General features: G+C 44.2%; 1 protein-coding gene across 3 annotated transcripts in view; it reads right to left on the bottom strand.

The window, feature by feature from the left end:
* Nucleotides 1-7,548: 7,548 nt before the first annotated feature.
* The window catches only part of tgfb2 (transforming growth factor, beta 2), a 39,827-nt gene continuing 21,706 nt past the window's right edge, over nucleotides 7,549-25,669 (bottom strand). The window contains exons 2-9 of one of the 3 annotated variants that reach the window (XM_084702148.1): nucleotides 25,051-25,214; nucleotides 17,264-17,396; nucleotides 15,282-15,392; nucleotides 14,155-14,323; nucleotides 13,685-13,838; nucleotides 11,586-11,687; nucleotides 8,085-8,153; nucleotides 7,549-8,024 (exon numbers count right to left, since the gene is read on the bottom strand). In XM_084702148.1, coding sequence (XP_084558274.1) covers nucleotides 8,100-8,153; nucleotides 11,586-11,687; nucleotides 13,685-13,838; nucleotides 14,155-14,323; nucleotides 15,282-15,392; nucleotides 17,264-17,396; nucleotides 25,051-25,214 — 887 coding nt within the window. In that variant the 3' untranslated portion in view covers nucleotides 7,549-8,024; nucleotides 8,085-8,099. Of the gene's footprint in view, nucleotides 11,688-13,684; nucleotides 13,839-14,154; nucleotides 14,324-15,281; nucleotides 15,393-17,263; nucleotides 17,397-25,050; nucleotides 25,215-25,669 lie in introns of all 3 variants that reach the window. The other 2 variants (XM_084702147.1, XM_084702146.1) reach the window with 2 other exon arrangements.

The following is a 25,669-nucleotide window of genomic DNA, read 5'->3' as shown; positions in this document are numbered from 1 at the left end:
TCCGCAGGTCATCAGGTAACGGCGCCTTTCTCCGCCCACTATACCGTAGATTGCGAGCATGCAAACGTCCAATTGAATGGGCCTCCCTCTCTCTTTCTATCATGGATCAGCCACCAATGTCAAAACAGCAATGACTGTTTGAAATGATCCTGATGCCAATATTTGTAATGCAGTGAGGAGTTTAACAACTGCTAGAATGGAATGTGAAAGCTGAGTCGGAGATTCAATGTAATCTTTGATTTCTTCCAGTAACTGTAATATTGCATGGATGCTTAATCTGTAACGCGTAATGATTTCGTGTTCACTCAACTCAGTGTGATCGTTATGGCAAAAATCCTGTGGCCTATGTGTTTGTCTTGCTCGGGTTACGGCTGCCATTTTACCAGGAAGCATATGCGCATCCTGGTTTACGCTGCTTTTAAAAGCGGAGAATTTTCACTGCAAAATGGAAGTATGCTTTCATGGGAGGTTTCTGTACATACCTCGCTATGCTTTTACGCGCAAATTGCAAAACAAATATGCCTGAAGTGGATGCAAAAGCGTTAGTACATGAGGCCCTCAGTGTGCACCTCTGCAAGGATCTCCAGGATGATCAGATAAGGATGGGGAAATTCGAGGCATGTTACAGCAACAGGCATGTTACAGCAACAGGGCTACGAGCCATTGCGATACATCCACTGTAAACATTGCCGCATGGTGCCGCCTCTCTCCTCCTCATGAGCATTTAAAGCTACAGACACAGAAACAGTGAGTCCCGAGGAAAGCTCATTGTGGGACTGCTCATAGTGGCTGTAATTCTTCACCAAGGCTGAATTTCGGAAAAAGAGACTTAAGATACAGTATTAGGGGACCACTAAGACCTATATAAATGCATTCAAAAACAGCATGTCATGGGACCTTTTAATAAGTGGTGTAATTTTAAACAAGTCAAACTATACTATACAAAAGTCTAATGAACTAATACTAACTAAAACTAAGGGGACAGGTATGTAGAATAAAATAAATATAAAGTACAAAATAGCTATAATGATGTAGAATAAAATCGACCTGACGAGTCGGGTACCAAAATAGGAAATGCAATACCACCAACATCCACCGGGGCCGTGGCCTCAAGCCGAGGATCGAGGGGTGGGGGTCTGTGTTGAACACATCTTGTATCTCCTGTCTAACCCTGTAGTTTCCTCTTCATTACTGCTGGGATATGTAGTCCGACTTTGACAGAAAATGCTACACTTTGACAGGAAGTGTAGCATGGACGCATTTCATATGCTTGGAGGGAAGTTATTTGACTGAGCTGGAAAGATTGGTCTGTGGCTAGGCTTTTCATGTTCGCTTAGATTTCATGATCTTCAACATGTCAAATTCATCATAGTTTAAAAAAGAAGAGAGAGAGAGAGAAGATAGTTAGATTTTCCATTCTGTCATTCTAGTAACCTCAGCTCCAGTGAACCTGGGTATGTTAGTGGTGTGACCCTAACCAGGTCATACGTACATTAGAGATGTTAGCTATCACAAATACATCAGCTAGGCGTAGCTAGCACAGAGGAGTTAGCTAGTTTTAGATAGCACAGAGAAATTAGCTGGGTTCAGCTATCTTAGGCAGGCTAGGGTTAGCTTAGCTAACAGCTCCTGGCTAACAGCCCAGACTCAGCCTTGGCCCCAACCTTCATAAGCCTCTTCTCCACCTCTGTTTCCCATCTCTCTCCATCCCTCTATCAATGAGCTCTCCATGTCCCCCCAGCCTCCCTTTTCCTTCCTTCCTTTCTTCCTCCTTTCTCTCTATCTCCCTCCCTCTCTCTCCCTCCCCCTCTCCCTCCCCTTCCTCCTTCTCTCTCTCTCCCTCCCCTTCCTCCTTCTCTCTCCCTCCCTCCCCTTCCTCCTTCTCTCTCCCTCCCCCTTCCTCCCTCTCTCTCCCTCCCCTTCCTCCCTCTCTTTCTCCCTCTCTCTCCCTCCCCTTCCTCCCTCTCTTTCTCCCTCTCTCTCCCTCCCCCTTCCTCCCTCTCTCTCCCTCCCCCTTCCTCCCTCTCTCCCTCCCCTTCCTCCCTCTCTTTCTCCCTCTCTCTCCCTCCCCCTTCCTCCCTTTCTCTCCCCCTTCTTCCCTCTCTCACCCACATCCCTCCTTCCCACTCTGTCTGGAGTGCGTTCCACGGTGCATGCCTGTAATGGTTGCTCCATGTGTTTTATTATGGCCTTATTAGAATTTATATCTAACAAGTGTTTCCCTGAAACATGATTCATGTGCTGCCTCACGCTGGCTCAGGGTCCTAATGCAGCAGGACCCTGAGAATCTCCTACCCGAGTTTGGGATCCCTTCCACACACACACTCTGTCTCTCTCTCACACACATACTTCCCAATTCTACGTAGCACACAAATGGAGGCAACAAGTCTTCCTTGATGTTGTGTGCTCCTCTGATGGTGGTTCCCAGAAGGAACAGTCACAGTTTCCAGCCTGGTCCACAACCAGGAGAGAGCTGGTCTCCTTTCCCTACTTTCCTCTCCTCATTCACTCTCCTATCTCTCCTCCTCTCCACTCTCTCTCCTCCTCTCCTCATTCTCTCTCCTTTCTCTCCTCATTCACTCTCCTATCTCTCCTCCTCTCCACTCTCTCTCCTCCTCTCCTCATTCTCTCTCCTCTCCTCATTCTCTCCTATAGTTTATAGTGTCTGCTGAAGTGAACATCGAGACCGCCGCATTGACTGCGAGTAATCAAGGCTGTTGCTTATATTGCGTTCAGCTAAAACTTAGTCTCAGGGGTAGAGCTGAAGGTACAGCTGTTAGATAACTAGTTTAAACTGGTCATAGAGTAGCTAGCCAGTGAGTCAGTTTCGGTGGCATCAACTCCCCACCTCCATCAGACACACAGACTGTCTCTCCACCTTCAGGAGAAGGCTCAAGACGCACTTGTTCCGGGAGTACAACGGTACTTAGGAATGGTTTGCTGAACCCAATGCTAGTTTCCTCAAGGATCACAATGACTCTTGCTTAGAGACTTGTTGCTCTTGTTGGTTAGTGGCAACTGATTTAAACTGTTGTATTCGCTGCAAAATATTCTATTTTAGTTCTTCTTATTTTTATTGTTGCTTGCTTTTCTACAGGTACACTTGCACTTGGCGATTCATGTTGTTTAATTGTAACTTGCTTAACTACATGCTCTTATGGTTCTTCCCTTTGGCACTTATTTTTTGGTTGTTCACAATGTGTGCTTCTTGTTTTGGCTACCCGCAATGCTTTGGGGCTTTAATCTTGTTGTTATTATCAGTGACCTATGCACTTTGTAAAGCTCTCTCTTGTAAGTCCCTTTGAATACATGTAAATGTAAATCTCTCCTCCTCTCCTCTCTCTACTCTCTTCTCCTCATTCTATCCTCCTCTCCCTCTCACACTCCTCCTGTCTCGCTCTCGGTCTCCCTCTCAGATGAAACATGGAGGGCTTTTGGAAATTTGTTCCCATGCTGGAAGGAGATGAATGGAGGGACACTATGAAAGAGAGATAGGAAGGGAGAGAGAACACTGAGACCATATCATATAACTCAAAGAGAAGGACCTATCTCTGCCCTCCATAATCCCAGCTTCACACACAGACTGGCTAATGTTACTCAGCTGTCAGACCAGCTCCAAACTGAGACAGGCACACTCCCCTCCGTCCCCCTCTCACCCTCCCACCTCCTCTCCCCCTCCCTTCTTCCACCCTCCCTTATCTTGCTTTAGTCAGAGCTAGCTTGCTAGCTAACTATTGCAAATTTGCCTCTGTTTTAGCCATGATGAGGCTCACTCCCCCACTGAAATGCATAGTAAACAAACCAGATATGTAACAAACTTACAAATTAATGTCTGACTGCACAGATCAACAAAGAGTCCAATGTAATGTTTATGTTGCATATAGCTCAATGGCACTGAAATCTATGAAAAAATCTTAAGTAGGCATGGGTCAATGTGTGATTTTGGTGGTAGGTGCTGTTCCACTATGGAAAGCCATATGTGCCAAACCCTGTAATTTAGTGTTTGCGTTAAGATGACATGTTTGGCCATGTTAAGATGAAGCTTATATCCAATATCCTACTCACATTTAAATACGAATAAAAATGGGTTTCTCCCCCAGAATTTTTATAAAGACGTAGATGCAATTTCCTGCATTCTGGTGCATTTACCACAACTATTACTACCATAGTTGTTATACATATACTGAGGGTCTGGACATTAAAATATTTTGAAAACTAAACTTCCCAAAACGCAATGGAACACCTTCAACTACCTGTCACCTTTCAGCACTCACCTCAGCAAGAGAGCTGTCTCCACTGCCCCTGCATGCTGCCCCTGCCTCTGACTCACTCTCAATCTCAACCACCTAGGCTATATCAAGAAACATGGAGATGCATTGAGCATTCTTTCATATTGATAATCAAATTTATTTGTATAGCCCTTTTTACACGCAAGCATGTCACAGAGGGCTTCACATACGCCCATAGAACTGCCCCTCAACCAACCTAAACCCTCAAGGAAGACAAGGAAAAACTCCCAGAAAAACTCCCAACGGGAGAAAATTGAAATAAGCTTAACGTAGCTTGTTCATATGAAGATTTCTGAGATGTAAATCATGTTATCAGTATATCAAATTCACAATTGGTATAGGTTTAGAAGCCTAATAATTATGCAGGCTACATAAAAAATTAGCATCTGCCTAAATTCTGCGAATTGCCAAAATTACAAGTTGACCAACCTTGTTTAATTTGGAAAACAATTCTGAAATAAAGGGTTTTTCTTTCTTCTTTTTTTTCAGTCATTAGAAAAACTAGCATGTTAGCTAAGGTCAACTCCAGATTAGCTCACGGTTGTTATGGCAATAAAGAAAAACACCAGCAATTTATTTTGCAGCTAATTCGAAAAAACATCCTTGTCATCTCTTTCTGAATGAAACAGACGCCTAGGTCTGAACACGGCCAAAAGCACAACATATTTCAGACCTGGATTAAGAAATCAACAAATGCTGTTCCACTTGTAATGGGTAAATAAAGTATGGTATAGAGGGTTTTCACGATGCGTCTTCAGACCGGAAGTCGCCATATTGGAGGCATTCCGCATCACAACAAAGCACAGGCACTGAAGTATATACAGAATGTCGTCAAGGAAAATGGTTAATTATTACCGTGTTTCAGGTTGTACCAATAGGACAGATCGAGAAAAATATTTGGAATATTCTCGACTTCCAAAAGTTATTAAAAACCAGGGAGAGGAATGCCAGAAATTATCAAAGGAAAGGAGGTACTTGTGGTTGGCAATGCTCAACCAAGATCTACGAGGGAAAAAACACGATTGAGAGTCAATTGGCTACACCTTGAGTATCGCAATAATATCTTACAGTTAAGATTAGGTTGGTTAAAGACGTTATTGCATTACTTACTTCAAGAGTGTATGGCTGCAGCCTGCAGCCTCCCGTCTCATGCCCTCCCGTCTCATGCTTCTACTTTTCAAAATAAAAGCTTGTCTGGTCCGCTATTTCTCCTTTCTACTTTGGTGTACGTGTTTTTTTTAAGCTAGACTACAAACTAAAAATCCATTCTAGCAGCCTGGGAGGCCCAGTTGAGTTTAGGCATCACAATGACGGTTGAGGTTAGGATCAGTTTAAGGCCAGGAGTCGTAGCAGAGGTCGAGGTTAAGGCACAACCACGATGGTTGGGGGACAATGATGGTCGGTATAGCACACCGTGCATTTTGTCATCTGCGGTGTGTTCTTTTTTTTAAAGACACTGATGTGTACCTTAAGGAAAATCACAAAAAGAAACCATCAAAGTCTGCAACCATAAATTGCTCTTGGTAACGTTAGCTAATATTCGCTAACAAATGTCAGCATAAAACGCTGATGCAGTCATCGCAGGTTTCATTAAATATACGTTAACATCAGGGAAAACATCCAGAAATCAGCAAACTATATGGATAAAAAAGTAAAATTTAAAAAAAATTAAATGTATTGCAACAAACGTGCTCACAAATTTACCTTTAACTTCATCCGTACAATAATTCACGATTTTGTATTTTTGACCCTCTTCATTTACTGTTGGACAGCCTGGGCATGAGACGGGAGGGCATGAGACGGGAGGCTGCAGCCATACCCATCTCACTTACTTTGGCCTTCACAACACAATTTGTTGATAACTTGGTCCTGGGACTCCCTCACCCATCCACACACCATTTGGTTGTAGGCCCTCAAACCTTTGTAGGATTTAAGGTCTTCCGCTGTGTATGGGCTCGGCGAGAAAACCAGGTAGTTGACTATATCGGGATATGCAACTTAAGGAATAATCACCGAGTCGTCACGGATCCAAGAAGAAGGAGCTAACTCGTAGGGATCTGCACCGCCAATAAATCGTAATTTTTCGAAATATCGCGCCTTTTCTTTTGATCCAAATCCTTCACTATATGCCTTCGCATCTTGGACGCGTTTTGATGACCTTTTCGGTTGTTTAGACATGGCTATCCACTTAAAGTATCCAAAGCGCACAATCCTCCATTGTACTCCGTTCAGTTTTTTACACTGAGTGCCTCCACAATGGCCGCGCATCCGGGTTCTGGTCGGTGCGCTTGAGTTTAATTGCTTTATTTATAATGCGATGAGTACGTTTGCTACTGTTTATTCATTTGTATGTTTATGAAGTCTTTACTTTTTAGCGGGAACTAATTGTGTATGTTCTCTCCTTTTTTCTTCATAACCCAAAGGTTTTCAACCTACTCACCTCCTAAATAAAAGTGGAAAAAGAGATTGAGTTGCTGTCGTCGCCCTAGGCCTTTGTCAAGTTAGGGGCAGTCACTGAAGTTACAAACAGACATGCATACATATACACACGGACATGCACACAGACAGACATGCACATAGACAGACAGACTTGCTTGCTCGCTCCAAAGGGATAGATTGTCCAAAGTTCCAGGGTTCCTATCTGTCTCTCTCACCCCTGCTTCTCTCTCTTTCCCTGCTTCTCTCCCTGCCTTTCTCTTTCCTTGTCTCTCTCCATGCCTTTCACTCTTTCACACACACACACACACACACACACACACACACACACACACACACACACACACAAACACAATCTCTCTCAGACACACAAAATCTCACTCTCTCTCCTGTTCCATTGCTCTGTGCTGATGTCACCCCTCTGAACCTCTCTCTCTGAACCTCTCTCTCTCTGATTTCATGTGATTGTGTGGCGCCAGCTGGATCCCCAAATCAGTCTGTTCCCCCTCCTCGTCTCTGCTTCCCCTCCTCGTCTCAGCTTCCCCTCCTCGTCTCTGCTTCCCCTCCTCGTCTCTGCTTCCCCTCCTCCTCTTCTTGTCTCTGCTTCCCCTTTACCCCCCTGCTCCTCTACTCTCTGCTACCTCCCCTCCTCCTGCTCTCCTCTCTGCTCCCCCTTCACCCCCTCCTGCTCTCCTCTCTGCTCCCCCTTCACCTCCCTCTTCTCCTAACCCTTTAACCCTAACCCTCTGTGAGAGGAGAGTGCAGGATGTGTTCCAGCATACAGCCACAATAACACAACAAAGTGAAAAAGTCATGAAACAGGTTTTCTTTGTAACTTAAATAATTTATTTTTTTTACCGCTAGAGCACCACAACAATATTGTGTCATGATACAAGTGGGTCAACAACAACATCAACAACAATAACATAAACAACAACAATAAGAACAACAAACAGAAAGCTGGATCATGATGTTGGCGCCTCATTCTTTTTCCTGTTAAACAGGAAGTACAGCGGTTCTGATGCCCAAAGGGGGAGGAGTCAGGGACACATCACAGGGGGAGGAGTTAGGAGCGGTGCTGATGCCCAAAGGGGGAGGAGTTAGGAGTGGTGCTGATGCCCAAAGGGGGAGGAGTCAGGGGCACATCACAGGGGGAGGAGTTAGGAGCGGTGCTGATGCCCAAAGGGGGAGGAGTTAGGAGCGGTGCTGGCGCCCAAAGGGGGAGGAGTTAGAAGAGGTGCTGATGCACAAAGGGGGAGGAGTCAGGGACACATCACAGGGGGAGGAGTCAGGGACACAACACAGGGGGAGGAATCTGGAGCGGTGCTGATGCCCAAAGGAGGAGGAGTCAGGGACACATCACAGGGGGAGGAGTCAGGGACACATCACAACTTCAGCACTCCTCATTTCATATGTGGGGATGGGGGACTAAGAAAAAAGGTTTTAAAAAAAGAAGGAAAAAAAGGAAATTTAAAATAACTATCATCAGTGCAAATTACTCACCCTAACCCTTTCTCATATCCAACTATCTTAATTGCTACAGAGGACAAAAACATAACTGACACCTTTACACTTTGAAAGAGGTGTGGGTGAAAAGTTGACCAGTTGGAAGCAAACACAACTATGGTGTTCCAGACCATGACAGTTGATCCAGACTTGGAACCTCTAAACACACAGATGGAAACACATGTTGTTCTTCATGTTCACCTACTGGAACTCTTACTCTCCTGTAACATATCTCTACTAAACCTCTGTGCCTACAGTTGCAATCTAAATTATTCAACCCCCATTGCACATTAGGTTTATTGGCAAAATATAAAATTTCTCAGCTGTTTGCAATAAACAAATGACACAAGAATTGTTTAACCCTTGTGTTCTCTTCGGGTCATTCTGACTCATCAGTCATTGTGACCCACCGTCGTTTGCAACAACTTTACCGCATACAAAAACAAAATGAAGCATTTTCTTTTAACCGTTGGGCTGTCTCAGACCCCCCACATTGCGAAGGTTAAAATAAAATTATTTTGATTTGCTTTTGTATTGGGTAAAATTGGGTAAACACAACGATAGTTCGTTATGAATCTTTTGGTCATGTGACCCGAAGGCAGCACAAGGGTTAAGTAGTTTAATGAAACTAATTTACAAGGGTTTATCCAAATTCAACACAAAAATGCTACTTTTAATGACAATGAATTTGCGGCAGTCTCAAAATTATTCAACCCCTTGAAGACAAGCGTCTTCAGTACTTAGTAGAGCACCCTTTTGCTGTTATGACCTGCTCCAAACGTGATGCATAGCCAGACACCAGCTTCTGACAGCGTTCCTGAGGAATCTTACCCATTCCTCATGGGCAATGGCCTCCAGTTTAGTAATATTCTTTGGTGTGCGTTTTGCAACCGCCTTCTTCAAATCCCACCAGAGATTTTCGATGGGGTTCAAGTCTGGCGACTGTGACGGCCACTCCAGAATTTTCCATTTCTTTTTCTGAAACCATGCCTTGGTGGATTTTGAGGTATGCTTGGGATCATTGTCCTGTTGGAAGGTCCAATGACGCCCAAGCTTCAGCTTCTTAACAGATAACGTTTCCTCCTAAGATTTCCTGATACTTCACTGAATCCATCGTGCCCCCCACACGCTGCAGGCTTCCAGTGCCAGATGCAGCAAAGCAGCCCCAGAGCATCACTGAGCCACCGCCATGCTTCACTGTAGGCAGGGTGTTCTTTTCAGCATATGCTTCATTCTTCTTCCTCCAGACATACCGCTGATCCATAGGCCCGAAGAGTTCCAGTTTTGTCTCATCGCTTCACAGAACAGAATTCCAAAACTTTGGTGGCTTATTGATATGGTTTTTAGCATATTGGAGCCGACTTTTCTTGTGCTTTTGGGTCAGTAGTGATGTGCATCTTGGAGTCTGGGCATGGAACCCTTCAGTGTTTAGTATGCGCTTACTGTGCAAACTGAAACCTCAGTGCCTGCTGCCACTAAGTCTTGCTGCAGGTGTTTTGCAGTTACCCGAGGGTTTTTGACCACTTGCCTCCGCAGGAATCTGGTGGCAGCTGCTGAAAGCTTCTTCTTTCTGCCATGTCCAGGTAGTGTAGCCACTGTTCCTTCAACTTTGAAATTGTGAGCTATGCTTCCAACTGTATCTCTAGGGACATTCAGGGCTTTTGATATCTATTGTATCCTTTTCCTTGTTTGTGCAAGGCAATGATCTCTTCTCTGAACTTTTTGGACAATTCTTTTGACTTAACCATATTTCTAACATGCAATCAAACATCACCCTCAAAACCCTAGCCAGTCCAGGTATTTGTGTTCTATCTCAAGCACACCTGAACTAATGAAGCCCTTGACTAGTTGCACCAGGTGTGCTTGATACAGGGATTTGAATGATTTCAAAGGGTGCTCTACTAAGTGCTGAAGATGCTTGTCATGAAAGGGTTGAATCATTTTGAGACTGGAGTAGTGATTAAAAGTAGCATTCTGTGTTTAATTTGGATGACAACCATGGTAATATTAGTTTTATTGAACTATTTTAACTGTTCTTGTCTACTTTGTTTATTGCAAACATCAGAAATTTGTTTACAATTTGCTTATAAGCCTAACACGCAATGGGGGTTGAATAATTTTGATTGCAACTGTATTGAGAGCATGTAATGACATCTGGACTTGTCTTTCTGGACTTCCTAGAATGACATCACTTCCTGTACCTACTGTAAGTGTGTGGAGAATGAAGTTGACTGGTCATCACTGGGTTATGCCTGGTTAACACTGCTAGGTTTTCAGAAGCTATCAGAACAGTGCATGAGGGAACATTAGTTTGTTACAGATCTTCTATAACAGAACCTGTAGGTTTATGGTTCAACTTTTCTGCTCTTGTTTAAAAAAGAGAGAGTTAGAAAACAGAGGGTTCGGGCCTGTGAGGGCTGTTGAGACAGTAGGTTAAGTAGCTACGCATATGTGTGGCTTGAGTTCTTCTTTTCTGCCCTTGGGAAAAGTCTTGATCGGAAGGGATCTTGTGACTGTTCTAGAACCAACTGCTGTTCTAGAACTGTTCATTCATACACTTCCATAACCCTAACCCTCTAGAACTGTTCATTCATACACTTCCATAACCCTAACCCTTCCTAACTCCATGCAGGTGAGCATCAGTGGCACACTGACCACAAAACTAAATATCTTAAATAGCAACTAACCCCAAACTAACCCCTAACCCAATACAGTTATTAAACAAACAATACAGTTACTGAACAACCCAATACAGTTACTGATCAAACAATACAGTTACTGAACAACCCAATACAGTTACTGAACAAACAAAATACAGTTACTGAACAAACAAAAATACAGTTACTAAACAACCAAAACAGAAAAGAACCATAGTTTGATAGGATGAGAAATCAGGCTTGAGGGCTGATTAGAATGTGGAACATGTGGTAGGTCTTACTTTCAGGGACTTGTTTCACATATAAACACTCATCATGTATAAAAAAACTCATCATATATTTCCAGTGTTTGACATGCTCTGGTTCAGCTGTGGGGAGATGGTGATGGGCCTTCCAAACTCAGAAACATGACTGTACTAAAGCCTCAACTGTGGGGCTTTATCTGTGTGTGTGTGGTGTATTTAGAATGTGAGGTGTGTAGAGTGTGAGGTGTGTGTGTAGTGAGAGGTGTGTGTGTAGAGTGTGGTGTGTGTAGAGTGTGTAAGGTGAGTGTGGTGTGTGGTTAGTGTGGGGTATGTGTTTGTGTGTGGTGCGTGTGTGTTGCATACGTGTGTGTGGTGCGTATGTGTGTGTATGTGTCCTAGCTACACTTGCAGGACTTGACAATCATGTTGGACAGCTGCTCGATCTTGGGCACCTTTCCCACGTAGTAGAGGATGGTGAGGGGCTCCAGGTCCTGAGACACACAGCAGGGGGAGGCCGACGCCTCGGGGTTGATTGTGTTGTACAGACCCAGCACCTGGACACGCACACGCATTGTCAAACACACGTACACGCACACGCATTGTCAAACACACGTACACGCATACGCATTGTCAAACACACGTACACGCACACGCATTGTCAAACACACGTAAACACACATACACGCATGGTCAAACACACGTGTACACGCACACACATTGTCAAACACACGTACACGCACACGCATTGTCAAACACACGTACACGCACACGCATTGTCAAACACACGTACACGCATATGCATTGTCAAACACACGTAAACACACACATACACGCATTGTCAAACACACGTACACACACACACACGCATTGTCAAACACACGTACACTCACACGCATTGTCAAACACACGTACACACACACACACGCATTGTCAAACACACGTAAACACACGTACACGCACACGCATTGTCAAACACATATACACGCACACGCATTGTCAAACACACGTGTACACGCACACACATTGTCAAACACATATACACGCACACGCATTGTCAAACACACGTACACGCACACGCATTGTCAAACACACGTACACGCATATGCATTGTCAAACACACGTACACGCACACGCATTGTCAAACACACGTAAACACACATTCACGCATTGTCAAACACACGTATACACGCACACGCATTGTCAAACACACGTACACGCACACGCATTGTCAAACACACGTACACGCACACGCATTGTCAAACACACGTAAACACACACACGCATTGTCAAACACACGTAAACACACATACACACATTGTCAAACACACGTAAACAAACACACGCATTGTCAAACACACGTACACTCACACGCATTGTCAAACACACGTACACACACACACACGCATTGTCAAACACACGTAAACACACGTACACGCACACGCATTGTCAAACACACGTAAACACACATACACGCACACGCATTGTCAAACACACGTGTACACGCACACACATTGTCAAACATATATACACGCACATGCATTGTCAAACACACGTACACGCACACGCATTGTCAAACACACGTACACGCATATGCATTGTCAAACACACGTACACGCACACGCATTGTCAAACACACGTAAACACACATTCACGCATTGTCAAACACACGTGTACACGCACACGCATTGTCAAACACACGTACACACACACACACGCATTGTCAAACACACGTACACGCACACGCATTGTCAAACACACGTAAACACACACACGCATTGTCAAACACACGTAAACACACATACACACATTGTCAAACACATGTAAACACACACACGCATTGTCAAACACACGCACACTCACACGCATTGTCAAACACACGTACACACACACACACGCATTGTCAAACACACGTACACTCACACGCATTGTCAAACACACGTACACACACGCATTGTCAAACACACGTAAACACACATACACGCATTGTCAAACACACGTAAACACACACATACACGCATTGTTAAACACACGTAAACACACACGCACACGCATTGTCAAACACACGTAAACACACACGCACACGCATTGTCAAACACACGTACACACACATACACGCATTGTCAAACACACGTGAACACACACACGCATTGTCAAACACACGTAAACACGCACGCACACGCATTGTCAAACACACGTAAACACACATACACGCATTGTCAAACACACGTACACACACATACACGCATTGTCAAACACACGTACACACACATACACACATTATCAAACACACATAAACACACATACACGCATTGTCAAACACACGTAAACACACACACACGCATTGTCAAACACACGTACACACACATACACGCATTGTCAAACACACGCACACACATATACATGAACAAACACGCACACACACATGCATTAACAAACACACGTACACACACACAGTGTCAGACAAAGGGCTACTATGTGGGTCTGCTGCAGACGTGTGACCTCTGTTCCCTTGTCTCTTCTGGGGACCCTTCATCCTCTGCCAGCCTCTCACCTTGGAGTGCTGGGTGTCGGCGCTCCAGAGATAGGGACAGGCCCCTGCGCAGAAGTTAGCGTTGTAGCCTTTAGGCTCATGGATCCAGCGCCAGCCCAGGTCCTTCTTGAAGTCGATGTAGAGAGATCGCAGGCAGCAGTTATCCTGCACGTTTCTGTAGAGGTGGAGGGAGAGAGGAATGAGGGAGGGAGGGTGAGACAGGAGGGATGAGGGGGGAGGGATAAGAGAAAGGAATGAGCGAGAGGAGATTGGGGAAAGAGGGTGGAGAGAAAGGAGAGAGGGGAAACAGGGTGGAGAGAAAGGAGAGAGGGGAAACAGGGTGGAGAGAAAGGAGAAGAATGAGAAAGATGGATAAGATACAGGGGTCAAGCTCAGGGGACATGCCCATGGGTCAAGCTCAGGGGTCAGGGGAACATGCTCAGGGGTCAGTGGTCAAGCTCAGGGGTCAGGGGGACAAGTTCAGGGGTCACCTGGAGCAGAAGGCAGCATCCAGTGCCCTCTTGGAGCGGTGGCTCTTGTGCTGAGACTCCAGCCGGTAGGATGGCAGAAGCATCATCAGGAGGTGGGGAGCCTGGGCGCTATGACGACGCTTCTTAAACACCTTCAGATCCCCGCTGTGGAGGGAGCTGTCGTCGATACCTGGGGACAGACAACAGGCCGTGAGGAGCTTGGACACAGTCTGTACCTGGGGTTGTTGGACCTCTTCATAGACCATTCATAGACCAAAATGATGCAGAGAAGTTAATTCATGCTTTTATATCCAGCCGGCTGGACTACTGTAACGCACTTTTCGCTGGTCTTCCCCAAAAAAACACTGAAAGACTACAGCTCATTCAAAATTCTGCAGCTAGATTATTAACCAAAACTAAAAGGAGAGAACACATTAGTCCTGTCCTAGCTACTTTACACTGGCTCCCTGTTACCTTCAGAATTGACTTTAAGGTCCTATTGCTCACATACAAAGCTCTACACGGACAAGGACCCAGCTACATTGCTAACTCTCTTATAAACAACACACCAGCTAGAACACTGCGATCATCAAATGCAGGCCTATTAGAGGTCGCCGGAAGCAGCCATAAGAAGATTGGTGATGCTGCCTTTGCCAATTACGCCCCAAAACTATGGAATAAATTACCCATAAATATCAGAGAAGCAAATATGCTAGACATTTTTAAAAGACAGCTCAAAACCTACCTTTTTACCAAAGCATTGAACTGATTTTTATCTCAGAAGGGCCTTACAACTGGTGGTAGTTATATTATTGTTTTAACAGATTTGCTTTGCATTCCCACAAAGATTGCGGCTTGTGTTCGACTTGCATTATTGCTTATGTGTTACATTTTATCCATTTTTGTTGAGTTATTGTATTTTGTTATTCTGTAGTTTCTATTATTATTATAATTTTACTCCGCAGATAGAATGCGGCTTGTCTGGTTTGTTATATGTTTCAGATCTATTACTTTTATCACTTGCATTATTGTTTTTGTTGATTTTATGTAAAGCACCTTGAGCTGCAATTCCTGTATGAAATGTGCTATATAAATAAAGTCTTACTTACTTACTTACTTATTCTGGTTACCTGGGCTGAGAGGCTCACCTGCAAAGCGGGCCTCCAGCTCTTCGCTCTTGTTGGGGATAATATAGTTGTTGGATGGGACGAAGGTGCAGCAGGGGCAGTGCAGGCTGATCTTGAACCCGCTGTTTTTGTCTGGAGGGGCAAGAGACAGTCAGGCTGCTAGCAGATCCGAGAACAGTGGATCAAGGACTCACAGCGGAGGTGCGGGTGTGGAGTTCAGGGACATAAATTTGATATCAACTGTGGTGGCATCAGCAGTGTTTTACGCTGTGGTCTGCTGGGGGTGTGGTCTGCTGGGGGTGTGGTCTACTGGGGGTGTGGTCTGCTGGGGGTGTGGTCTATTGGGGGTGTGGTCTACTGGGGGTGTGGTCTGCTGGGGGTGTGGTCTGCTGGGGGTGTGGTCTGCTGGAGGAGGATGCTGGCCAAGCTGACGTCCATCATGGACAACCTCTCTTACCATAACCCTAACCCTCCATGACACTGGGAGCACTGAACGAGCGGCTCCTTCAGCAGCAGGCTGCGGCTTCTGCTAGTCCAGTTCTGTAGGTCCTTCATCCCGTCTGCCATCAGACTATTTAACCAACATGTGCAATGCTGTGTACACTGTCATTGATCACTGTAAACTGCACTACTGTTAAACACAGTTTTTACTGTATATTTCTGTACATCATTTGCATTGTTTTATATTTATATTTGCTGATTTCTTAATTTCTTATACTTTTTGCAGAAATGTGGGCCGTGAAAGACAGCTCATCATTCATGGTTCTTTGATCTATTTAAATCAGATGCTGTAACTGTGAAATTTCCCCAGTGTGGGATGAATATAGTCAAACAATCAGCTTTGGTAGGGACATCAATAGTTAATGCGAGAGCGCAAGCACATATTTTGTGCAATCATTTGAGCACAAATAATGTTTTTTTGTTTCATCATGTAATACAATACATTAGACTCATGTTGTTATTATGTTTGAGGCGAAATAAGATGATCGGTAGACCTGTTATTTAGAGACTTTTTTTAGTTTCTGAATGTTTTCTTAGCCTACCTCAGTTCTGACCCGCGTGCCGATACCTGGACTCCTGTGTGCGCTGCAGGGGCACAGAAGAGCGTGCAGACATGGAATTCTGCACTTACTTTACAAGCGTTGATTAGGATACTGCGTTTCTTATTCCAGGATTATCAATCTATATGAATGCACTGACCCTAACCCATATAAAGAAGATTGTTGAAACTCAAACTCCAAAATCATACTGGGGCACAGCAGAATTATACTGGCCAGTAAAAGGGGTCTAGCGATGCCCCTGGCCCTGCCTCTTACCTCTGTGAAGCAGCCAATCACTGATGGCCCCTGGCCCTGCCTCTTACCTCTGTGAAGTAGGGCTGCAACTAACGATTATTTTAATAATCGATTAATCTGTCATTTCTTTTTTTGATTCATCGATGAATCGGATACAAAATAAAATAAAGCATTAATTTTCAACCCATTATTCAAAAACACAACCGACAGTGCAAATTCACAGTGCAAAAAATCTACAGAATGTGCACAAACAGGCACACGATTTTGAAAAAGTTATTAATATTAGCATGGATTTAATGCTATTTTCCACGCAGAGGAATTTATTTGAGTTTTGTTTAAAACTATTGAAAATTGAAAGGTTGCGGAAGTAGGCCAGACTTTATTAGAATAATCTGGTGTATATTCCAGAAATTTTTTGACACCATTTTCATGGTGTTTCCGCCATGTGTTTCTGGACAACGTTCCTCAACAACATCTCTCCGATGGCCTTTCCTCTACCTCCGCTCCGCGCTCAACTAAACTTTTTTTTAATACTTAAACGTCTCCGCAACATATTGAGTGGTGTAAAAATCGCGCGACACAACAAATCGATAATGAAATTCGTTGCCAACGCTTTTAATAATTGATTTTAATCTATTTAATTGATTTGTTGTTGCCGCCGTACTGTGAAGCAACCATTGACTGATGGCCCCTGGCCCTGCATCTTACCTCTGTGAAGCAGCCAATCACTGACGGCCTCGGTGACATCAAAGGAGAGCCACTCCCCGTGGGTGCGCGTGCGAACAACCCTGCTGTCTATGTAGCGCTGCGTGGGCGACGTCAGGTCCTTGTGCCCCAGGATCTGTGGAGACGTACCAAGACACACCAATTACAGATGGTCGTATAACGAGGGCTTGGAGCAAAAAGGGGAATATGTGAAAGATACGGAAAAATTTGTTTTATATCATTTTAAGGGTCATGATGACCTCTATCAAAATGGTAAAAGAATACGGTCACTATAATTTTCAAGAAGGCTGAAAACATAAAGGCGTAAGTGAAAACATCAATTGAGTTTAGAGCAAAATATTCAATTACATAATTACAATCAATCAAATCAAGTTTGTTTTTTCTCTCCTGTAAAATTCAGAAAATGTCACGTATGCCCTTTTGCAACCAGCCCTTGTAGAACAGACCAATCACAGTTGAGCCTGGGAGTAGAAACTACCAATCACCAGCCCGTCAGGATGAGAACAGATTGTAATGTAACATTAATTTAGCAGATGCTTTTAGCCAAGCAGTTTACAGAGGGGGATTTGAACCTTTAACCTCTTGATCTGCACTCAGATGCTCTAACCACTGAGCAATACCGTTGTGTCTCCTCAGTGGGTAGGGATGAGAATTTATAGGATTTAATTCATTAACACCGTTACGATAAAACATTTCTCAAAACTAGACTTTCTATCAAAACGTGAAGTGATCAATAATGGGAGACAAATGCCGAAGCTAAAATGTATGCTTCAAACGACGGGACAGAAGATAACTTGATCGACTACACACAATAAAGGCAAATTGCTTCACACATGACATTCCCATAATTTCATTCCGCTGTGTTCAAATGCTTCTTCATATTTGTTGTATTTCCTCCCTTCGACAAAATATACTTTTTAAACGCGTTACAAGTGGCATTGTTGTCATTTTGTCATGTGATATACAACCAAACTTTAGAACGCTTCTGCCTAGTTGCCATGTTTGCTGCAGTCTGAGAACTGTTAAAGAATTTGGCTGACGATTCCAATGAATCGGTTCACTGGGATCTCGATTCCCATCCCTACTCTGGGTTCAATTTCCGAGGTCTGGAACCCCCCCCCCGCCTCGGGCCTCACCTTCTCACTGATCGATTAGTCAGGCCTGGGAGGAGCAGAGCAGGAGACAGACGGAGGGAGGAGGTGTGGAGGGAGTCTGGAGGGCTGTTATTCCTCTATCCTGTGTTTATGTTGGCTTGAAGCTCCCTAATGTGTAAAACATTGCTGCTGAGGCTGGATTAGAGGCTGGAGCTGGATTAGAGGTTGGAGCTGAGACTGGAGGTGAGGGTAAAGCTGGAGCTAGGACTAGAGCCATAATCACCAAGACCCCCTCCTCACCCAGCACCCCTCTCTGAAAGCCCTTATAAATGAGGTGTGAATATCTGCAGTTATACCATGGTCTGGGTGAATACTCTAATTTGATTGGCTACAGGGGTGTACATTAAAAGGTGATATACGGACACCTACTACGTAATTGCAGCAAAACTGTCTGTTCAACGTTCTAAATTATTGCGCTGGCTACATAGTATATGAGCCTGTACAAAGTGTCTGAAATAAGTAACCATAACAACAGAGACGCAGTCAAAGCCTCCATTTACAATTTTAAAAGACTTTAACAAGCTAACTTGTATTTACAACAATTAGTGACTTCAACATTTATTTTAACTATTTGAAAAAAATTACTTAACTAACTGTTAAACTAACTAACTAAAATGACTTAACTAACTGTGTCAGTGTCACGCAACTGCTCATCTCACATTCCTTTGCTACCTCACTAGTCAATGTACTTCAGACAGGCTGCGGCCAACACAACGTAACAGCAACTCTACACATGGACGATTATTTTCTTCTTAAAGATCGTAATATTATTTGGGGACAATGACATGGCTCGATAATTGGCAAGTCTTGTTGTTAAACATACTGTTAAATTATAATTACCTTTTGGAGAATGTCAACTTTGATGCGATCATCTCACATCCATTTGCTATTCAACTCGCTCCACAGGCTGCGGCCATATGTAACCTAGTAGTACTAATCTATGGCCAATAGTTACTTTGTTCGTGAAAATCTTGACATTGATTTTGGGACAGTGACATGGCTGGTTAGATAGCTAATCTCCTTGTCAAACATACTGAAAAATGATGTGTACTGTTTGTCAACCGTACACAATGTTATAGCCTTTTGTACTAAGTTGACCCCGGTTTCCAGGGACAGCCCCATTATGGTGGCTTGTCCCCGGCTAGAGCTGTCCCCGGTTTTCACTGTGACCAACAACAGACCCAGAACACAAACTAACAGTTTTTCACAATTGTTAACACACAAAAAGCAAAAATTTGGCACAATTTTCACAACCTTCACTTCATGTACCAATCACTCAACCCAATTTGGCACTACTTCATACTCCCTTATCTGCATTAGACTCTGACTTTCCTTGTTTACACACTGATGTCAATTACACATCACCTTGTTGTCAAAGCACGACACACAATGTTCAGTTGTTGCACACCCTTCTCAAGTAAAATCTCAAAGCATCAACCTACAACACACAACTATTCAAATCTTCAAACACTCAGGTCTGGTGAGCAATTTGCGATCAGGACTGCAGCATAAAAAGGGCCTTGAGCCTCTGTTTTGTTTGGTGAAAAATGGTGAACATATCGACAACCAAAGGAGAGGGGTAAGAGTGAGAGGAGGAGGACAAGATGGTAAACACAGGCGGCAAACAGTAAACACAACTACAACACAGTTGTCATCTATAAAACACAATGACTAAAATTGTTCACACTTGTTTCTAGGTGGTTTGGGAGCTTTGTTTGTTTGCTCGCCATGATGTCTCTCCATATCGCACCCGCCCTTGCACGGTGGAAGCTCAGTTTCTCATAGGCGGGCCAGATGATCTGGGCGGGCAAAGCAGAGAGAGGGGAGGTAACCTTGCTCCTATCTACGTCACAAGGAGGAGATTTTCAAACAAAGCAATTGAGCCTTCATTTTGTCAAAGGCAGAGAAGAACACCCAGTGCTTGGTTTACACCTATCAAAAAATTCTAGCCACTTGGGGACCAAAGGCAGGCTAGGGGAACTCATTTTAATGTTAAATAACCTCCTAAAGTTTTCATGTCATGTGACCTTTAATAGGACACCGGGAGAGTGAGGAAGCCGTTCTGTCCACAGCGCACTTTTGTTTTAATTGTGGCAACCTTTTGATAATTTGTTACATTGTTATTCTTTAATAAAACCATCACAGTAGTAGTTCATGTGTCCCCTGTGGTTCTGTCTCAACCCCTGAGCCGGGTTCGTGACATGGGGGATCGTCCTGAAACATCTTCGTTGACTACGGTTATGGGTTTGTTGGTTTTGCTTTGGGGGGGCATATGCATTGAGATTCGGGTTTTTGCTGGTTTTCTTTTGTTGTTTGTTTGTTTTGTTTGTGCTGCGGAGTTTTGTGCTGGGGAGGTTTGTGCTGCTGTTGTTGGACGTCGCTCCGTTGGGGTGAGTTGGTGTTCGGCAGGGAGAGGGTGCGATTTTGTTCCCCTGGTAGGTGTAGTGGCGTGGTACTTGCGGGGCGCACGGGGTTTGTTAATTTTGGTTGTTATTTTTGGGGGTAACTGTGGTTGGAGCAGTTGTCTTGGGGGCACTTCCGTGGTTTGGGGGGGGATTCTTCAGCGTGCTGGTTGCCCTGTTTCCACTCCAGCAGGCTACAGTGCGTAATTACCCACCACAACACCACCTGAAGACTAGGGTTGAGCTAGCTGTTGGGGATCCTCTCCTGTTGGACCGACACGTCTGGTAGAGCACCGATTGTGACGCTGTAGTTGACGGCTGTGGAGGACTTCATTGGGGCTCCATCGGAAGAGCTGTTGGCAGCGTTGAAGGAACAGCTGTTGCGGCTCGCTGTCCACTATAACATCGAGGTCAGTGACAAGCGGCTGAAGGATTCGGTGCGGTCGATCTTAGCAGCAAGCTTGGGGAATGCAGGGATACTGCCTCCGTCTGATTCGACGGGTTTGGCTGTACCCGTGACAGCAAGTACGTCGGCTGGGTCCGGAGGGCCGTTGACGTTTGACCAGCAGAAGGAGCTGTTACAGCTGCAGCTCGAGCTGGCCAGGGAACGTAGGTTCTCGGGTGGGGGAAATGAGGGTGCCTTAGAGGGTGTTGTGGGTAGTCTATGGGCCGGGAGGAGTTTGACATCGTAGGTCGTCCGGGATCTGAACCCTGGACCTCTCGCAGGGTGAGTGCCCTGTCTTGTGGGGTAGGGGCAAGGGGTCATCATCAGACACTTAGTTGGTCGTTGCTTGCCCGTAAGTTCGCTGGTCGTTGCTTGCCCATTCGTTGGTCGTTGGTTGCCTTAGGTCCGTTGGTCGTTGATAGCCCGTTGGATCGTTACTGGCCCATTTGGTTCGTTGGTCGTGGGTTCGTGGTCGTTGGGAGGCTGGGCGGCGGGTGGCTGTGGGTGTGCTGGCTGCTTTTGCTGTTTTTGCCTGTGTTCCCCCCCCTCTTTCTTTGTTCTATTCCAGGCTTTGTGGGCTGCTGATGTGGATGGGGCCTGGTTTGGGTTTCGGTGACACCCTGTGTTCCCGTCTTCTGGGGGGGCGTGTGACGGCCTCCTCAGCCGTTAAGTGGCTACACCTGGGCCCGGTGGTTTCCTCCCCTTTAAAAGGACGCCGGGAGAGTGAGAAGGAGTCCGTTCTGTCTGCAGCGCGCTTTTGTTTTAGTTGTGGCAACCTTTTGATCTTTTGTTACATTGTTATTCTTTAATAAAACCATCACAGTAGTAGTCCTCGCACATGTGTCCCCTTTGGTTCCGTTTCAACCCCTGAGTAGTAGTGATGTGTCTTTCGTGAATGATTTGTTCATTTTGAACGAATCCTTATAAGGACTCGGGAGTAACGAGTCCTCTCAATGAGTGATTCGTTCATTTCCCGACTCGGTCTTTCTACGAGTCTTTGGATAATTTTTCACGTGACCTGCATAGGGTCTGTATCTCGAGGAAACTAACGATTCGTTCATTTCCCGACTCTGTCTTTTTTTACGAGTCTTTGGATCATTTTTCACATGACCTGCATAGGCTCTGTAGCTAGAGGAAAAGAACAATTTGTTCATTTCCCGACTCGGTCTTTCTACGAGTCTTTGGATCCTTTTTACACATGACCCGCATTGTATTTTTTAGTAGAGGAAACAGTTTCCTCATTCTTTTTCGCGTGGCCGCTGTTTTAGTAAGACGTGAATGATATTCGCTCAAGTCATCATACTGACTGGTTTTGTTATTTTCACTTTACATTTACACTTACAGTTTAGTGCAGTGTAATTGTTTGACGTGAAAATTAAATGCTAGTGTGATAATACATGACCAGATCATACAAACTCATGATACATTATTTTAATGCAGGAATTTCTTTTGAAATAGTATCTGCTGGTGCACATGTCATGCACTAACCTACATGAGAATATCATACGTGTTTGCAGTGGACGTATAGCCCCCCCTTTTATGATTTATTATGACATTATATTACTAGTAAACAATTCATGGGTACAATTGTCCTTATATACCTGTAGTTTAAACCAGCGTAGCTCACTGTAATGCTGTACGCAACACGGTTTAGAAAAATTCTACTGCTGTTTAGGAATCCAAACGGCGACAGTAAAATCACAGCACTCCCCTTGCAAAAATCCAAATTCCCAGATGAGTTTCAATTGGTGAATGAACCTGTCACTCAAATTAGAGCCAACCCCTGTGTGAATACCATCCCGTATGTGGCACAGAAGTTTTCGCATTTTAAGAGTTCTGTAATTGGCTGAGAGTACTTTGAGCCATTGCCTATTAACCTGAACTTCAATGCCACAGCCTCAATTTGATGTCATTGTGTTCATGAAGGTCTCCTCTACAGGACTGTGAAAACCGCAAACATTTCCCAGCCAGGAGATTTTTTATAATCGAGCTTATGTCCTAGGAGTGCCCCTGTTTTAGAGCTACATTTTGTGTGCTAACAAACTCCCCATCGCTCTATCCAGCTAGTTAGCTTGCCACAAGCATTCCTCTCCCTGCTTCACTAACAAAATATGGACAGATGTGCCTTGTTTTCGCTCATTTAATCGCATCGACCTCAAAATACGTTAACATATAGTGGAAACGTACATCTACAAATCTGTGGTCTCAAATATACATAAAGATAAACATTTTTTTCATTTAATTCCAGCGCGTTCAAACAGTCCCCTCAGTAAAGGTTGGCAAGCAAGTTACAGCAGCAGCCTGGCCCTGTGACGGATGGGGGGAGGGGCGCAAAGGCACACTTAATAGTGGTATTTTGTTCCAACTAATTTTTTAGACAACTCATTCATTTGTTGCAGATAAACATCTAAAACATGCAAGCTAGTAGGCCCGAAAACTAGGATTGAGCCAATGTCTGTGTGAATACCGTCCCGAATGTGGCACTGGCGTTTTAACAGTTTAAGACGTCTGTTATTAGCCAAGTGGTCTTTACACCCTTGGCTACTAACCTGAACTTTAATGCCACAACCTTAACTTGATGTCAATCTGTTCAGGAAAATGTCCTCTACAGGACTGAAACTGCTAACATTTTCCAGTTGGGACTTTTGAGATATTTGAGTTTAAGTCCGATGAGTGCCTGCACCCATTCACTGCAACAAAATAGCTTCATGGAACTCGACTCGGAATCTGAGCTTCAGGGACACTTGACAAAAAAATACAACATTTGGCGTGTCAAGCATTTTAGAATTGTTAATATGATGTGTTCCCATCGTATTTAAGACAAAATACTTTACAAGCAAGAGGTTTGTTAATGTAACTGTATACATATCTCACTCATACTGGCTAATCAGCTAACATGTTAAAGTAGTTTACATCCAAAGTCGCTGTCGTAAAACTAGCCTCTTAACGGAAGTAGCTTCAAGGTAAAATTAAAAACATTTAAAAACGTTAATATTGTTGATATTATTGTGCACACGTATTTTAGAATCGTAAATATGTCATTAATTTCCATAATTTACCCAGGAATAACTAATAAAAATGTATTTCAGGAAAAACGCTCAAACGGGTTTGTCCTCACTACCCTGAGCTGGGTTTGTGACAATATATATATGAGTATGTGTGTATATATGAGAGTGTGTTTATAGATTTGAGTGTGTGTGCATATATGAGTGGGTGTCTGTATATACAAGTGTGTGAGTGTATATATGGGTGTGTGTATACATATTTACATTTAGTCATTTAGCAGACCCTTATCCAGATAGTAAGTACAAGGACATTCCCCCGAGGCAAGTAGGGTGGAGTGCCTTGCCCAAGGACACGTCATGCACTGACTGTGTGTGTGTGTATATTACATTACATTTACAATTAGTCATTTAGCAGACGCTCTTATCCAGAGTGACTTACAGTAAGTACAGGGACATTCCCCCCCGAGGCAACCAGGTGGAAGTGCCTTGCCCAAGGATACAATGTAATTTTGCCAGCCAGAATCAAACCAGCAACCTTCTGATTAACAGCCCGATTCCCTAACCGCTCAGTCATCTGACCCCTATATGAGTGTGCATGTGTATTTAGGAGTGTGTGTGTATTAGTGTGTGTGTGTGTGTGTATATGAGTGTTTGTGTATTAATCTGTGTGTATATATGAGTGTGTGTGTATGAGTGTATATATGAATGTCTGTGTATGAGTGTATATATGGGTGTGTGTATATATGAGTGTGCGTCAGCCCACCTGGTACAACTCGATGCGTTGCTCCGCCACCCGGGCCTTGGAGTTCTGCAGGCGGAACAGTCTGAGCTCTGCCTTCACCAGGCTGGACGCGTTCTGCTCCAGCGACGACACGTCAAACGACAAACGTCTGAAGTAGGGGTTGTAGTTGGTGGGAGAAATGACGTCTGGGACACACACACATAAACCATCGTTTTACTCTCCTACTGAGGACCCTCACATTCATTATCACAAACATAAATCAAAGTGTTTTATCAGTCACATGCACTGTTTAGCGTAGCGTCATCAGTACAGTGACATCATCAGGACAGTGATCTGGCAAGCAACATCAACACAGTAGCAACAACAAATTAAAATCTAAAATGAATTAATGCTGCTTTCTGTGTGTCCTGTCAGGTCGTAACTGGAAAGGGACTTTTGTTTTTAGGAAATTACAACCTTTATTCTGAAACAGGAAGTTGTCCTCATGCCAGGAAATAGGAAGTGCAGAGTCACTTAAGCACAGGTAGTGTGTGTGAGTGTTGGTAAAGCACATAGTGACTTAGCCTGACGTTGTCATACTCATAATTCTAGTCAGAATATGAGTCTGAGAACTCTCCGTTGGGCTTTGACTACGGGGCGT

Source organism: Hypomesus nipponensis, chromosome 2 (assembly GCF_054491055.1).
Source record: "Hypomesus nipponensis isolate SF chromosome 2, ASM5449105v1, whole genome shotgun sequence".
Taxonomy (NCBI): domain Eukaryota; kingdom Metazoa; phylum Chordata; class Actinopteri; order Osmeriformes; family Osmeridae; genus Hypomesus; species Hypomesus nipponensis.
Note: the sequence above shows the minus strand (reverse complement) of the source record. Positions and strands in the feature narration are given on the sequence as shown.